The sequence below is a fragment of the Dromiciops gliroides genome, chromosome 5 (genome assembly GCF_019393635.1).
Source record: "Dromiciops gliroides isolate mDroGli1 chromosome 5, mDroGli1.pri, whole genome shotgun sequence".
In the NCBI taxonomy this organism is placed as follows: Eukaryota; Metazoa; Chordata; class Mammalia; order Microbiotheria; family Microbiotheriidae; genus Dromiciops; species Dromiciops gliroides.
Window position 1 is genome coordinate 211,120,032 of NC_057865.1, and position 15,158 is coordinate 211,135,189.

Below are 15,158 nucleotides of genomic sequence, written 5' to 3' on the forward strand. Positions count from 1 at the left end.
TCTTAGCTATTCTTAGCAATACAATAATCCAAGAAATGTATAAAATATGTGTATAGTATTGTATAATATCAACCCAAATTTTACAATAAGGTACTGTAAAAACCCCAGAAAAGAAGAAAGAAAAAAACTCAGACTTCTTCTCTTGTACAAATGGAGGACCAAAAAATTTTATGTGGATTTTCCAGATCTTGGGGGGTGGTCTATGCCACTAACCCCCACTATGTGTAAGGGTTCAGCAGTCCCATGAGTTTCCTAGTGTTATAGAATTTTCTGCAGGCCTTGAAGGCTAAGTGCTATGTTCAGGGACACACTTCCCCTATGATATATAGATATATTTGTGTGTATGTATGTGTGCCTATATGGTTATATACATATTCCAGTGTGTGTGTATTATATATATATGTATATATATAATACACACACAATTGTAACAATTATTCAACCATAAAAAACCATCAGTTATATGTATATATATAATACACACACACAAACATATATATGTATATATATATATATATATATATATATATAGAGAGAGAGAGAGAGAGAGAGAGAGAGAGAGAGAGAGCGCAATCCTCCACCCACCATAGGGTATATATCCTATAATTTTACTTCTTGAACATACAGACTACTACTGCTACCTTCAAGTGGCAGGGTGCTCACTGCAGCAATGTAGCCTGTTTCATTTATAGACTGCTCAAACAGGTAGAAAATTATTCATTATATTGAGTTAAAAATCTATCTACTTATAGCTGTTGTTTTAATACCATTTAAATAATCTGTTACTAGCATTAAGTCTGGTAATAACCATCATGAAATAAAGCAGAGACATCACCTTGCTGACAAAGGTCCCTATAGTCAAAGCTATGTTTTTCTCAATAACAATGTATGGCTATGAGAGTTGGATCGTAAGGAAAGCTGAGCACCACAGAATAAACACTTTGGAATTGTGATGTTGGAAAAGACATTTGAGAGTCCCTTGGACAGAAAGGAGATTAAATCAGTCAATACTTAAAGAAATTAGTTCAGACTACTCACTGGAAGGTCAAATAATGAAGCTAAAGCTTAAATTCTTTGGCCACATAATAAGAAGACAGGACTTTTTGGAAAAGACCCTGATGTTGGAAAAGATTGAAGGTAAAAGGGAAAAGGGATAGCGGAGTTTAAGATGGATAGATTGTGTCAGGTAAACAAAAAACATGAACTTGGACATACTTTGAGAGATTGTGGACAGAAAGTCTGATGTGCTATAGTCTATGGGATCATAAAGAGTCACACATGACTGACTGAACATCAAAAAACAATATAAAACCTTAGAATTATACATCAGAATTTAATTATCTTTGTACTGAATGACAACTAATACCCATATTAAAATGATAGGCTTGTACTAAATATTAAAATTATATTAGAAAACAACCAATAAATTGCATTATAGAGACCAATCCATTATCACAGGCTGGAATGTTTGTTGCCTAGATATAACACTTGTGTAAAATTACACAAAACCTTAAGAATAACCTCTTTAATAAATGCTGGCATACTAAATAATCAAAATCTCCAAGCTACATGTAACCAAAGTATTTAAAAAGATAGAGGGGAGATAACAATCCTATGAGAACAGGATGAGGTACACAGCAACCCTGTTGCTTTGCCACTGGAGATGCATTAAGGCTATTTTTGGTGAGCCTACAAAGGATAGTTACATTGTAACAATTATTCAACCATAAAAAACCATCAGTTAGTTTAACCAACTTTACAATAATTTATAGAATATGAAAAACAAAAGAACAATAGGAAAGTTACTTCTCCCAGGACGATTTTACTTTGGACTACATTGAAAAAGATAGGATGAGATATATAATAATAATAATAATGTTTTAATAATAATAACTTGTTAATTTATAAAGGATAGTGAACTTCTGCTATATATTTCTAGCCACTTGATTATGTCCTTTCTAGTTATCTATTAGATGCTATTTCTTGCAACCTATAGTGATATATTGCATGGTTTCTACAACTTTGTTGAATAACCAGCATCAATCTTATAATAGAAAAATCTCTTGCAGGAATAGCGTGTTATTTATCACTCATGATCTTGCCTATAGCCATTGACATACTGAGGATGCTGACCATCATCCCATAGCAGGTAAATGTGTTTTTAATATTTTTATTCAGCTACAAAATTAAATTATTTTTATCTTGTGTAATGATTTATTAAATATAAAATAATAACAGCAGCATAGTAATTTGTTCCAGGAATGTTTCTGTCTGAACCCCATTGAATAAAATAAGAACGAAATTATGATGATGATGACAACAATGATTACAGCTGACATTCATACAGTCCCGACAAAGCACTTCACATACCCTATCTCGTAAGATTGAAATAAATCCTTCTGTTGCAGAGCTCTTTGGAACAGGATGAATTAGGTTAAGCAAAGCTTACTATTTCTCATTTTAGGCCAATTTTTTAGCCTTTATAATGCCCTTCCAATGCCTCATCATAGCCTGGAAGTGAAACTGTATTCTCAAAGTATATACAAATCCTAGCAAGACCTTCTATGTTAGAAAGGCTTGGAAATACAGGCCCAATGGACAGTCCATCTATGGATTTTTTGGTATCTATGAAAATCTCTATTCTATTCTACATAGTTGTACTCTACTAGGACCCATATTTAAGATCTAGAAAAGTTAAATAATATAGATTTAAGGACAACTAATTCTTTTATAATTATAAAAAAGTATTTTATTATTTTCCAGTTACATGTAGAGATAGTTTTTAACATTTGTTTTTTATAAGATTTCTAATTTGAAATTTTTCTGCCTCCCTCTCCTCCCTCCACCCTCCCCAAGATAACAAGTAATCTGATATAGGTTATATATGTACAATCACATAAAACACATTTCTGCATTAGTCTTGCAGAAGAATCAGAGCAAAAAGGAAAAACCTCAAAAAAGAAAAACAACAGCACCAAAAACAAAAGAAATAGTATGGTTCAATCTGCATCCATATTCCACAGTTCCTTTGGAACGATCTTGTACAGTTGTATTGCTGAGAAGAATCAAGTCTATGACAGTTGATCAACACATAATGTTGATGATACTATGTACAATATTCTCCTGGTTCTGCTCATTTCATTCATCATCAGTTCATGTAAGTCCTTCCAGGTTTCTCTGAAATCTGCCTGCTCATCGTTTTCTTATAGCACAATAGTATTCCATTACATCCATATACCACAACTTGTTCAGCCATTCCCCAATTGATGGGCAACCCCTCAATTTCCAATAAGAACAAACAATTATCAATATGGTGGCTAAACAAACAAATTCATGAAGAAGAAAGAATCACATTCTATCATTCCATTTCTCTCTGTGCTTTATTATTCTCAAACCTATTCTTCTTCTACACTGCAACCTACAATTTCTCCACTCCTAAATACTTTGTGAGCCCAACATCTGTGCTCTTCTGCCTTCCTAGTCTCAACCCCTAGTGACTTGCTTTCATTCTTCATTATTCTCAACACTTGAATGACTTGCTTCATTGTCCTATTGAATTCATGCCTGGTCAAACCTCAATCCTGGATTTCTCCTACCATCTGTCTCTCCAATTCCTACTCATGTGCCACTGAATAGAGCTGGAAGAAGTAATGTAACTATGTTGATTGGATCCATTCCAAATTTATGTTATCTAATTTTAACTTGCTGCAGTTAAGACAATTCTTTCACTCACCGTTACACCTACCCTATAAGTTAAGGCCTTCATCTCATACTTTAAAAAAATCTAGACTATTTGCCAAGGACTCCCTCTTCTGCCCTCTTCATTTCACAGCTCCTCAATTTTATTCCACATAATTTCTTTCTTTATTTTTATCTCAGATGAAGAGGAAGCTTTTCTCACCAAGGCCAACTCCTTGACATTCATTTTCTTTTCTTTTTTTTTTTAGTGAGGCAATTGGGGTTAAGTGACTTGCCCAGGGTCACACAGCTAGTAAGTGTTGTGTCTGAAGCTGGATTTGAACTCAGGTACTCTTGACTCCAGGGCCGGTGCTCTATCCATTGTGCCACCTAGCTGCCCCCAACATTCATTTTCAACCCTATCCTTTCTCAAATTATACAGTAGATTGCCCCCACAATCATATCCCTTCTCTCTGATCTCTATTTGGTCTTACCCTTCTGCCTATAAAGGTACCCAGTTCTCCTCTATTCTTTTTTTTTGCAGGGCAATGAGGGTTAAGTGACTTGCCCAGGGTCACACAGCTGGTAAGTATCAAGTGTCTGAGGCTGGCTTTGAACTCAGGTCCTCCTGAATCCAGGACTGGTGCTTTATCCACTGCACCATCTAACTGCCCCTCTCCTCTGTTCTTATTTCTATTTTTCCCTCTGTTCTTAAAAAAAATAAAAACCTCTCACTAGCTACTACCTTACCCTTAAACTATCATCCTATAACTAATATTCTATATATCTTCTCCCTTTCTTAGCCAAATTCCTTGAAAAAACCATCTATGGCTCCACTTCTTTTCTTTTCATTCTATTTTTTTATCACGGGGCAGTTAGGGGGCACAGTGGATTGAGCACTGGCCCTGGAGTTAAGAGGACTTGAGTTCAAATCCAGTCTCAGACACTTGATGCTTATTAGCTGTGTGACACTGGGCAAGTCACTTAACCCCAATTACCTCAAACATCTGGGGCCATTTCCAGTCATCCTGATGCGTATTTTGCCACTGAACACAGATGGCTCTGGAGGAAAGAGTGAGGTTAGTGACTTTGCACAGCCCTCCCTCACTTAAATCCAATTCACTGCAAGTAATAACATCACCTCCTAATGTCATGGTCCTCTTCGAGAATGAAAGAAAAACAATAACATTCTTTTTTTTTTTTTTAAGTGAGGCAATTGGGGTTAAGTGACTTGCCCAGGGTCACACAGCTAGTAAGTGTTAAGTGTCTGAGGCTGGATTTGAACTCAGGTACTCCTGAATCCAAGGCCAGTGCTCTATCCACTGCGCCACCTAGCTGCCCCTAACAATAACATTCTTTACCACATACAATTTGGCTTCCAACCTCATCATTTATTTGAAATTTGAACCTCTTTCTGAGATTACCAAAGATATCTTATTTGCCAAATCTAATGCCTTCTCAATTCTCATTTTCATTGAGATCTCATTTAGCTGCATTTGACAGTTTACTCCTGGATACTGGATCCTCTGTATTTTTATGAAACAGCTTTCTCGTGGTTCTCTAATTTTTCTAATTCTCTTCAGTCTTCTTTACTAATTCAGACGTGCCCGCTAACTGTGGGTAGACCTGAAGGCCCTATCCTCGGCTCCTTCTCCTTTCTTTATATAGACTCTCTCCCAGTGATCTTACCAGTTCCATGGAGTCAATTACCATTTCTATACAGAAGATTTACAGATTTATAATATCCAGCCCTGGTCTCTTGTCCTGACCTCCACTCCCATATCAACAACATCCCATTAAACATTTTGAACTGGAATTCCTGCAGCCATCTAAAACTCAAAGTATCCAAAATAAGGCTTATTATCCTTACCCCCAACTCTACTACTTTCCCAAACTTCTCCATTACTGTCAGAATCCACTTCTTCCTAACCTCTCTTGGAATACCTGTCTTCTTTCAATACTTATTTCAAACACCCCCTTTACATACAGCCTTTTCTTTTTTCTTTAAATAATAAACATTTTTATTTAAAGTTTTTAGTTCCAAAATTCTATCACTCCTTTCCTTTTCCCTTCCTCCTCCCTGAGGTGGTAAGGAATCAGATATAGGTCATACATGTGCAATTGTGTAAAACATTACCATATTAGACCCGTGTAAGGGAGGAAATGAAAGAAATAAAGTGAAAAATAGCATGCTTCAGTCTATGTTCAATCAAGATCAGTTCTTTCTTTGGAGGTGGATAGTATACTTCATCATTAGTCCTTTGGGATTATCTTGGATCTTTGTATTTCTGAGAATAGATAAGTCATTCACAGTTCTTCATTGAACAATGCATAATGTTTTCCTGATTCTGCTCACTTTACCATATATCAGTTCATATAATTCCTGTCCTTTCTGAAATCATCTTGCTTGTCATTTCTTATAGCACAATAATATTTCATCACAATTATATACCACAGTTTATTTAGCCATTCCCCAATTGATGGGCATTCCTTTGATTTCCAATTCTAAGCCACCACAAAAAGAGCTGCTAGAAATATTTTTGTACAAATAGGTCATTTTCTCTTTTTGGGGATGTCTTTGGGATATAAACCTAGCAGTGGTATTGTTCATCAAAGGGTATGCACAGTTCTCTAGCACTTTGAGCATAGTTCCAAATGGCTCTCCAGAATGGTAGGATACATCCATAATTCCACCAACAGTGGATTAGCATCCCAGTTTTCCTATGTCCTCTGCAACATCCAATACTTTCCTTTTTTTGTTATATTTGCCACTCCAATAGGTGTGAGGTGATACCTCAGAATATACAGCCTTTCCTGAGTCCTTTCATCTGTTACCACATTCCCTCCCCAAATTAACTTGCATTTGTTTTACATACACATACACACATATGCATATGTATGTGTATATAACAATATATCTTACATATAGCATATTAACATAAGTACAAATTATATCAATATAATGCATGTTTTCTTTTTCTCTCATATTATGATATGAGCTCCTTTTTTCCTTTTTGTACATCTGTCCTGAGCAAAGTGCTTGGCACTTTACTTTTTTTGGTGAGGCAGTTGGGGTTAAGTGACTTGCCCAGGTAAGTGTTAAGTGTCTGAGGCCAGATTTGAACTCAGGTGCTGCTGAATCCAGGGCCTGTCCTCCATCCACTGCACCACCTAGCTGCCCCTTTGGCACTTCATTAAAATGGTTGTCAACCAACTGACTAATTATGAAGCATAATAGTCGTATTTTAAAAGTCAATATATTATAACACGAGTTGTATAAACAAAAGAGTAGAGTAGAGTTGAAATCCCATTTTTTTTCTGGCATAGTTAAGGAGCAAGGTAATTCTGGGAAAATGAATAGTTCTACAAAAGCAGATCTTGGTTGACAGGAAGGGAGATGAGAGTTGGTTGACAAAGGCTGGGGAAGTGGGGAAGGAAGAAACAAAGTAGGCAAGCAAGGCTGACAGGAGATTAGCAGAGAATAGCCCTTAGAGCAGGAAACTCCTTTGCATTACATACATCAAATATCCAGCCCTAACTTAGTAAATAAAAGTTGTAAAACAAAAACAACCAATTAATTGATAAAATGATTCAATATTTGAATTAATTAAATTAATTTGAATAATTCATTCAAGAATGTGTTAAGAGCTTTCCTTGCAATTTGGACATAGGGACTCAGATACCAGCTTTTTCCTTTCCAGCTAAGTCATTTAACATCTTGACAAGCAGTGGATTTTATAAGATGTTTCCCCACTAATCCCAAAGTATAGATGTGTGCTCCTAGTTAATCAAATCATTCACATTTTTCTGAGTGACCTCTGAAGTCATTAGATAACTTTGATTCTACAATGTCCTAGATATTTTTGAGTGAAAAGTGAATGTTTTATCCTTCTATTTGTAGATAATGATTACATTTGTACTGATTGCATTGGATTTTTTTTGCCAGAATTCACTTTGCATTTTTGGGAACAATAATAAATTAAACTGCAATTTAAGACAACCTCATGTTGAAATGGTCAATTACTCATGCTTTAGACTTCTTTCAGCATTCTCTAGGAACATTTAAAAATAAAGTAGCCTTATTATAGAAACATAGATAGTATAGAAGAAAAGGAAAGAGACAGATGTGGAAATACATTATAGTGTTTCTGAGAGCAGGCCAATATCTTTAGAAGAAAGTGATCCTTGGAGAGGATAACAGAAATAGAGAACCACTTTTGCTGAATGGTTAGAGAGAAAGTAAAGATTACTCCACTTGGATAGGTCAGGGGCCTAATGGCTTTTACCCAATATCTTAAAATTGAAAAATAGTTTATTACAAAAAGATAAAGGAAATTCCTGTTCTTTCTTGTTTTTTTGTTTTTTTTTTTAAATGAGGCAATTGGGGTTAAGTGACTTGCCCAGGGTCACACAGCTAGTAAGTGTCAAGTGTCTGAGGTTGGATTTGAACTCAGGTCCTCCTGACTCCAGGGCCGGTGCTCTATCCACTGCACCACCTAGCTGCCCCCATGTTCTTTCTTAAGAGAAACTGTTCTGGTTCTAGCTAATCAATTCTAATCAATTAATTTTCTCACTACTCACTATTAAGCAATCTTATCTCACCTTTTTGGGGATATACTACATTCATTCGAAAATGTAGAAATGCTGCCTTTTCTGATACTCTCAAAGTACCTCATGTGATCTTTGGAGGCTTAAGCATTTCTTTTGTCATTTTGCTAACTCTTTTCCAACCTCCTTTTCCTTATAGCTACATACCCCAAATTCTTTTTCCTTCACTGAAATAGCCAGGGGCAATGACAAGATAAACAGAACCAGCATCATTGAAGATAATCATGCATGAATAATTCCTTCATAATCTTGGGTGTCATGGAAGAATTTCTATAGAAAACTAGAACAGGTAAGAGGGGCAATAAGGAAAATCATATTGGATAAAACTTACTCTACTGAATCAATCAGTTTCTTGGGTTCCACAGAACATGGGTAGATAATTTCATCAATGTGCTTCAAGTTACAGTTTGAATAGGCAGTGGAGAAATGGATGAAGACTTCAAGCTTTGGCATCTGGCTGGCCATCAACAGAAGTTGCTGGGTGGCAATGACGTTGAGTTGCAAAGCATGTCTAGAGGACATTAGGCAGAAAGAAAACCAAAGGGGTTCAGTTTTTATTTTTGTATTCCTATAATGGTAGCTACTGCAGTCATCAATTTATATAAAAGATTATGTTAACTGTACCAAGTAAATACTAATGTCAATCATAAGGATAGTGATAGGGGCTGAACCTTTGATTGCTTTGGTATAGGGAACTTCCAGATCAGTAAACTCCTTCTACAAATGCAGATTGATACCTTCTCTTCAACTTATCTTAAAGACTGGATAGAGTATTGAGAGCTTAACTGACATGCAATCAAGTAATTGATAGGAGGATTTGAATCCAGGTCTTCCTGGGTTCTTTCAAAGGCAGATCTTTATCTGTTATGCCACAATGACTTTCATAATGTAAATCATATTTGAAAAAATATGGTATTTAATACTTGCTTTATGATGATATACTCAATGAACATGTCACTTTCTAAAATACCATACTTAACAGTCTTATTGAAAAATATGAGAGAAAAGGGAAGAATAATTTCTTTTAATACTTTTAATGTAAGTATAATTATTGGGCAAATCAACAAAGTCACCTGCAATTCAGACATCATGGAAATGGATTACAGGCACCAGCAAATGTAGCAGGTTTGTATAAAGGGCACTACAGATTGAATGTGTCTAGGGGAACCTTAGAATCTAGAATCAAAGACTCTTCTTCCTCTTCTTCTTCTTTTTTTTGGGGGGGGGCAGGGCAGTGAGGGTTAAGTGACTTGCCCAGGGTCACACAGCTAGTTAGTGTCAAGTGTCTGAAGTTGGATTTATCCACTGCACCACCTAGCTGCTCCCAAGAATCAAAGACTCAAACTTGGAAGGGAATTTACAGGTCACTCAATGCACAAATGACTTAGTAGTGGTCACTCGTCCACAAGGTTCCCATCATTTAGTGAAATTAGTATTTTATGTGAGAAATAATTATTAATAACTGAGAGATTCAGAGCTCTCCTTCCCCTTCTTTCAAAGTTTTTCATGTTTCTTCTGAAGGACTTTACTGATAAGATCTGGACTATCTTTCACCAGACCACAACCAGGTGAAAGCTATTGTGTTCCACTCAGCTTGGGTGGGGTCTACATTCTTTTAATAGATGACCTTACATAGGCATACTTCCCATCCAAGTGAAATTCAACTGAAATTTCCATTCAACTGAAATTCCCCTCTCCAAAGTTACCAATGATTTCTTTTCTTTTTTTTTTCTTTTTTTTTTTTTTGCAGTGCAATGGGGTTAAGTGACTTGCCCAGGGTCACACAGCTAGTAAGTATAAAGTGTCTGAGGCTGGATATGAACTCAGGTACTCCTGAATTCAGGCCTGGTGCTTTATCCACTATGCCACCTAGCTGCTCCCCACCCCCAATGATTTCTTTTTCTTCTTCTTCTTCTTTTTTTGTGGGGCAATGAGGGTTAAGTGACTTGCCCAGGGTCACACAGCTAATGTGTCAAGTGTCTGAGGCCAGATTCAAACTCAGGTCCTCCTGAATCCAGGGTCAGTGCTTTATCCACTGTGCCATCTAGCTGCCCCCCCCCCCCAATGATTTCTTAATTGCCAAATCTTACAGCTTTTTCTCAATCTTCATCCATGTTGACTCGTCTGCAACTTTTGATAATGTTGATCACTTTTTCCTCCTCTCTCCTCATTAGTTTTTTGATTCTTAGTTGTCTGACTATTCCTTTTCAGTCTCTGTTGCTGGCTGCTCATCCATGTCATGCTACTCACCATGGATATCCCCTAAGAGTGTATTCTTGGCCTTCTCTTCTCCCACTATACTATTTCACTTGCAGATGGTTATATCCATCCCTCCCAAACCTCTCTTCTCAGTCTTGTATCATGAGCTGCCTTTTGGACGTTAAGAATTGAATGTTCCATAGGTATCTTAAAAATCATTATGTCCTTAAACAGAACTCATTATCTTTCTCCTCAAACCCAACTTGCCTAACCCTATTGAGCGTAGGGTACCATCTTAATGTTGTCCTCTACTACTCACTCTCACTTCACATATCCCATTTATTGCCAAATCTCATAATTTCTACCTTTACATCTCTTTATATATCTCCTTCTTTCCCCTCACATGACCACAAACCTTATTCTAACTTGTGCCCTCAATCTGCAGCTGAATGATGATGATTTCAAAGCACAAATTGAACAGTCTAAGAAAGACACTGCATTACAGGCCCAGTCCCTTAGGCTTAACGCAGTTGTGAAATAAAACAAAAAATAAATGTCACTGCCATTGACTCAACTAATGTTGTTATTTTAATATAGAAGTCTGGTTCAAAGCCCGTTTGCCAGATCACATCAGATTTTGTTGGATTGGATGGATTTCTCCAAATATTTTGGTTTATTGGCCATGATTTTCTACTTTGCATTGCTAAGTGTTAAAAAAAAAATTGGTAACATACCTTAGTGGATCATCAAAGCGAACAGTTGCTGCACAGTGGAAGATGATATTGGTATTGCACAGGAGCTCCTCTAAATCTTCCTTACTGATGCCCAAATCTGGCTTTGTGAGATCTGAATAAATAGGTCTGATCTTCTCGAAGATATCTGGGCAAATTTCTTTGGCCTTTTCAAAAAGCTGAAACATACATATAGGTCAATACATACTTCATCATTACCTAACTCTTCTTTTTGACACGTACTAAATTCATTCTTGAAAATTGGCTAGCTTTCCTGATAAACCCAATAAAGAAAACTATCATTGTTGATTTTTTTTCCCTTTTTGGGTGGGGCAATGAAGGTTAAGTTACTTACCTAGGGTCACACAGCTAGTGTCAAGTGTCTGAGGCTGGATTTGAACTCAGGTCCTGAATCCTGGGCCGGTGCTCTATCCACTGAACCACCTAGCTCTTCCCCCACCCCCCAATCCTTTTTGAGCTCTTCCAAGAAGGCTTTGTGGTCTTGAGACTAATTCATCTTTCCTCTTGAGGCTTCACATGTAGGCAATTTGAGAGTACTGTCCTCATCTGAATTTGTGTTTAGATCTTCCCTGTCAACATAGAAGCTCTCAATGCTAAGAGCCCTCTTCTGTTTCTAACTAATATTGTAGCTTTTTTTTTTTTTTTTTTTTAGTGAGGCAATTGGGGTTAAGTGACTTGCCCAGGGTCACACAGCTAGTAAGTGTTAAGTGTCTGAGGCCGGATTTGAACTCAGGTACTCCTGACTCCAGGGCCGGTGCTCTATCCACTGCGCCACCTAGCTGCCCCAGCTTATTTTTTTTTTAAAGTTGAGGTCTGCTTCTGGGGCACAAGGGTCATTGTTTCAAGCTTCTTGTGCTGGGGTATAGGGGCTGTGTCACTGGTTTTCTACTCTGAGGTCTCTATGTTTTGTGGATTTCTCACTGCCCTGGGCTTGTTCCCTGTGCTTGCTCCAGGCTCTGGGATGGCCCAGCCCAGTTGCACCTGTCCTGTGGGTGGCCCTCCAGCTAGCAGCCTATCCTCTCAGCTGGTGCTGGCAGATCTCACAACTGACCAGCTGTGCCACCAGCTTGCTAAGCCAGGATCAAAGGGCCTCAGTTGCTCCGCTGTGGCCAAGAGCATCCTGCTGACTTGCCCCAACACCCTCCACACTGCGCTGTGCTGAGGTGTGCTGCATTCCCCTTTTGCCCGAGTGAGACTGACCTTTCCTAAAGTCTTCTAAATTATCTCAAGTTGGAAGATTGTGTCTCTCTGTCTTTTTGTAGGTTCTGTAGTTTCACAGTCTGTTTAGAGGCTTGATTTAATGTTCTTTTTGAGGGAACCACAGGAGAGCTCAGGCAATTTGCTGGCTTCTCTCTGCCATCTAGTCTCCACCTCGTCAATTATTGCTTTTTTAAAAACCCAAATTATTTTTCTTTACAGGGAAATGAGGGTTAAATGACTTGCCCAGGGTCACACAGCTAGTAAGTGTCAAGTGTCTGAGGCTGAATTTGAACTCAGGTCCTCCTGAATCCAGGGCCGGTGCTATATCTATCCACTGTGCCACCTAGCTGCCCCAAAACCTAAATCCTTAATTCATCTTGCATGCATATTCACATAGAAATATAGTCTATTAAGAAGAAATAATGTTCTTTAATTTTACAGTTTGAGCAAATTGCTACCTTGTAATCTCCTTGGAGCGAATTAGTCCTCTATTGTCACTGAATACAAGGCCTCTCAAATTTTTACTTATGCTAACGAAATACAAACAGGCCTCTAATTAGTGAATCTGTTCACAATTGTTTCATAGATGGCTAGCTAGATACTGTATTTATAAATGCAATCAGGTGGGGGTGGGGAGAAGAGGAACATGTGCAGAATGCTCTGTCTGGTATCAACCCACATGAAGGTAGAAGCTTGATTCTGGAAATGCTTGATGATGCATAATGGAGGGACCCTGACTCCAAAGGAGAACATGCACAAGTATCTTGATTGGCTTATTGTATGGTGATGGGAAGCATTTTAATTGGTTGCTTAGCTGAAACTAGATGTGGATAGCTCTTTGTTTTTCCCTGGAGGTGAGCAAGGCAAAAACTGCTATAAGCCTGAGGTTGGGAGAAAGGTAGCGTGAGCAGCCTGTTCTCTGCACCCAGACTGTTGTTTCTTCTGTCTTTGTTGTATGCATTTTTTCCTGATCTTAGGTGACTAAATAATAGAGATGAATTGATCCAAACGTGACCATGTGAATTTCAAAAGGGTGGGAGAAGCACTTAGAGGGGATGGCAATGGCAGTCCTTTTTATTTTTTTTTTTCAGGTCATTGAAGGTTAAGTGGCTTGCCCAGGGTCACACAGTTAGTAAGTGTCAAGTGTTTGAGGCCGGATTTGAACTCAGGTCTTCCTGTATCCAGGGCCGGTGCTATATCTATCCACTGTGCCACCTAGCTGCCCTGGCAATAGCAGTCCTTAGCAGAGTCTACTGTAGCTGCAGCAGCCCCAATACGATAAACTATATGTATGGAGAACAGCCTTGAGGGAAAATTGACAGAGGAAATGTCATTTCTAGTTAAGGCAAAGCATTAAAAAAAAGACACAATTCATTGTTTCAAGTGTCTTTGGGTAGAAGGATAAGATTCTTCTTCAAGCTGTTGACTTTTTTCTCACGTTTTTCCTGCATTACCCTCATTTCTCTTTCCATTTTTTCCCTTTACCTCTCTAACTTTATCTTCAAAGTCCTTTTTGAATGTCTCTATGGCCTGAGAGCAATTCATATTTTTCTTGGAAGCTTTAGATATAGGGGCCCTGACATTGACATTTTCCTCTGAGGGTGCACCTCGATTTTCCCTGTCACTGAAGAAACTTTCTATGGTCCTCACCTTTCTCTGTCTGCTCATCTTGCCTTTCTTTTACTTGACTTTTAGCTCCTTAGAGTGGGACACTGTTTCCAGACTGCAGTATCCCAAGCTTCAGAAGTCCCAGGTGGTATGATTTAAGGAGGATCAGGTTCTTCACTTGCTTGGTCCTAGATAATCCCAGACCAACTTGCTAATCAACCAGTTTTGTGTGTTGTGGTTGTCAGCTCCAACGAGCTTGTGCCCCTCCCCGACCTGGGCCACTGCTACTCAAACCTATCTCCTGGTTCCCAGCAGGGGTGAAAAACCCAAGTTCTGCCTCAGTGCCAGCATAGACCCCTGTAGTCTCTCCCCTGCCAAAGGCTCATCCCTCTCACCAGACTGTGAGCTTAGTTCCAGACGACAGATTCAGAAGCTCTGGGGGTCTCCTTCTCTGGTGAAGCCTTCCTGGGACTGGATCTGTGTCAGGGTGACTGTGGGGTTGGGCTCTACTCCTGTCTCAGCACAGTAGCTCCCTCCTTCCGACCGTCCAAGGTGTTCTTGGTTAGAAGATGATTTCAGCACATTCTTCTGTGGGTTTTGCTGCTCCAGGCATTGTCCTATGGCATTATTTGGATGTTTTTTGGAGTGATCGTGTCATGAGTTCAAGAGCTCACTGTGTTTCCTCCACCATCTTGGCTCCGCCAGGATAAGATTGTTTTTACTCCCTCTGGTATTGACACATCTGTATCACCAACAGGAACTATACTATGGCTCTGCTAACTCTTGACTAGACATCATCTGAATATCTTTCTGTGGTAAAGCTAAGAGCTTTCCGAAATCCCTGTTGACATTTAATTTCAATTATTCAATAAAATAATTTCAAATGAATGGTTGGATGGATGGATGGATAAATTAGTACAAAAGAAGCAATGGGTTTCTTTATGGGGGTAAGCAGAGCACTAAGGGTTTCCTGAAGTAGAGGGAGAAGAGTTGGGGAGAGGTGAAGAATATGAATGTAATTAAGTATATTATACTACTAATATTTGACTTTTACATATTGCTTTTATACTCTTGCAAAGCACTTTACATACATTATAGCTTTTGACCCTCATA

At 38.3% G+C, this 15,158-nt stretch overlaps 1 protein-coding gene across 1 annotated transcript in view; it reads right to left on the reverse strand.

Annotated features, from left to right (window-relative positions):
• FAR2 (fatty acyl-CoA reductase 2) overlaps positions 1–15,158 on the reverse strand; it is a 160,062-nt gene that overhangs the window by 32,733 nt on the left and 112,171 nt on the right. The window contains exons 3-4 of the mRNA XM_043969308.1: positions 11,220–11,395; positions 8,618–8,797 (exon numbers count right to left, since the gene is read on the reverse strand). Of these exons, the coding sequence (XP_043825243.1) occupies positions 8,618–8,797; positions 11,220–11,395 (356 nt within the window). The remainder of the gene's footprint in view (positions 1–8,617; positions 8,798–11,219; positions 11,396–15,158) is intronic.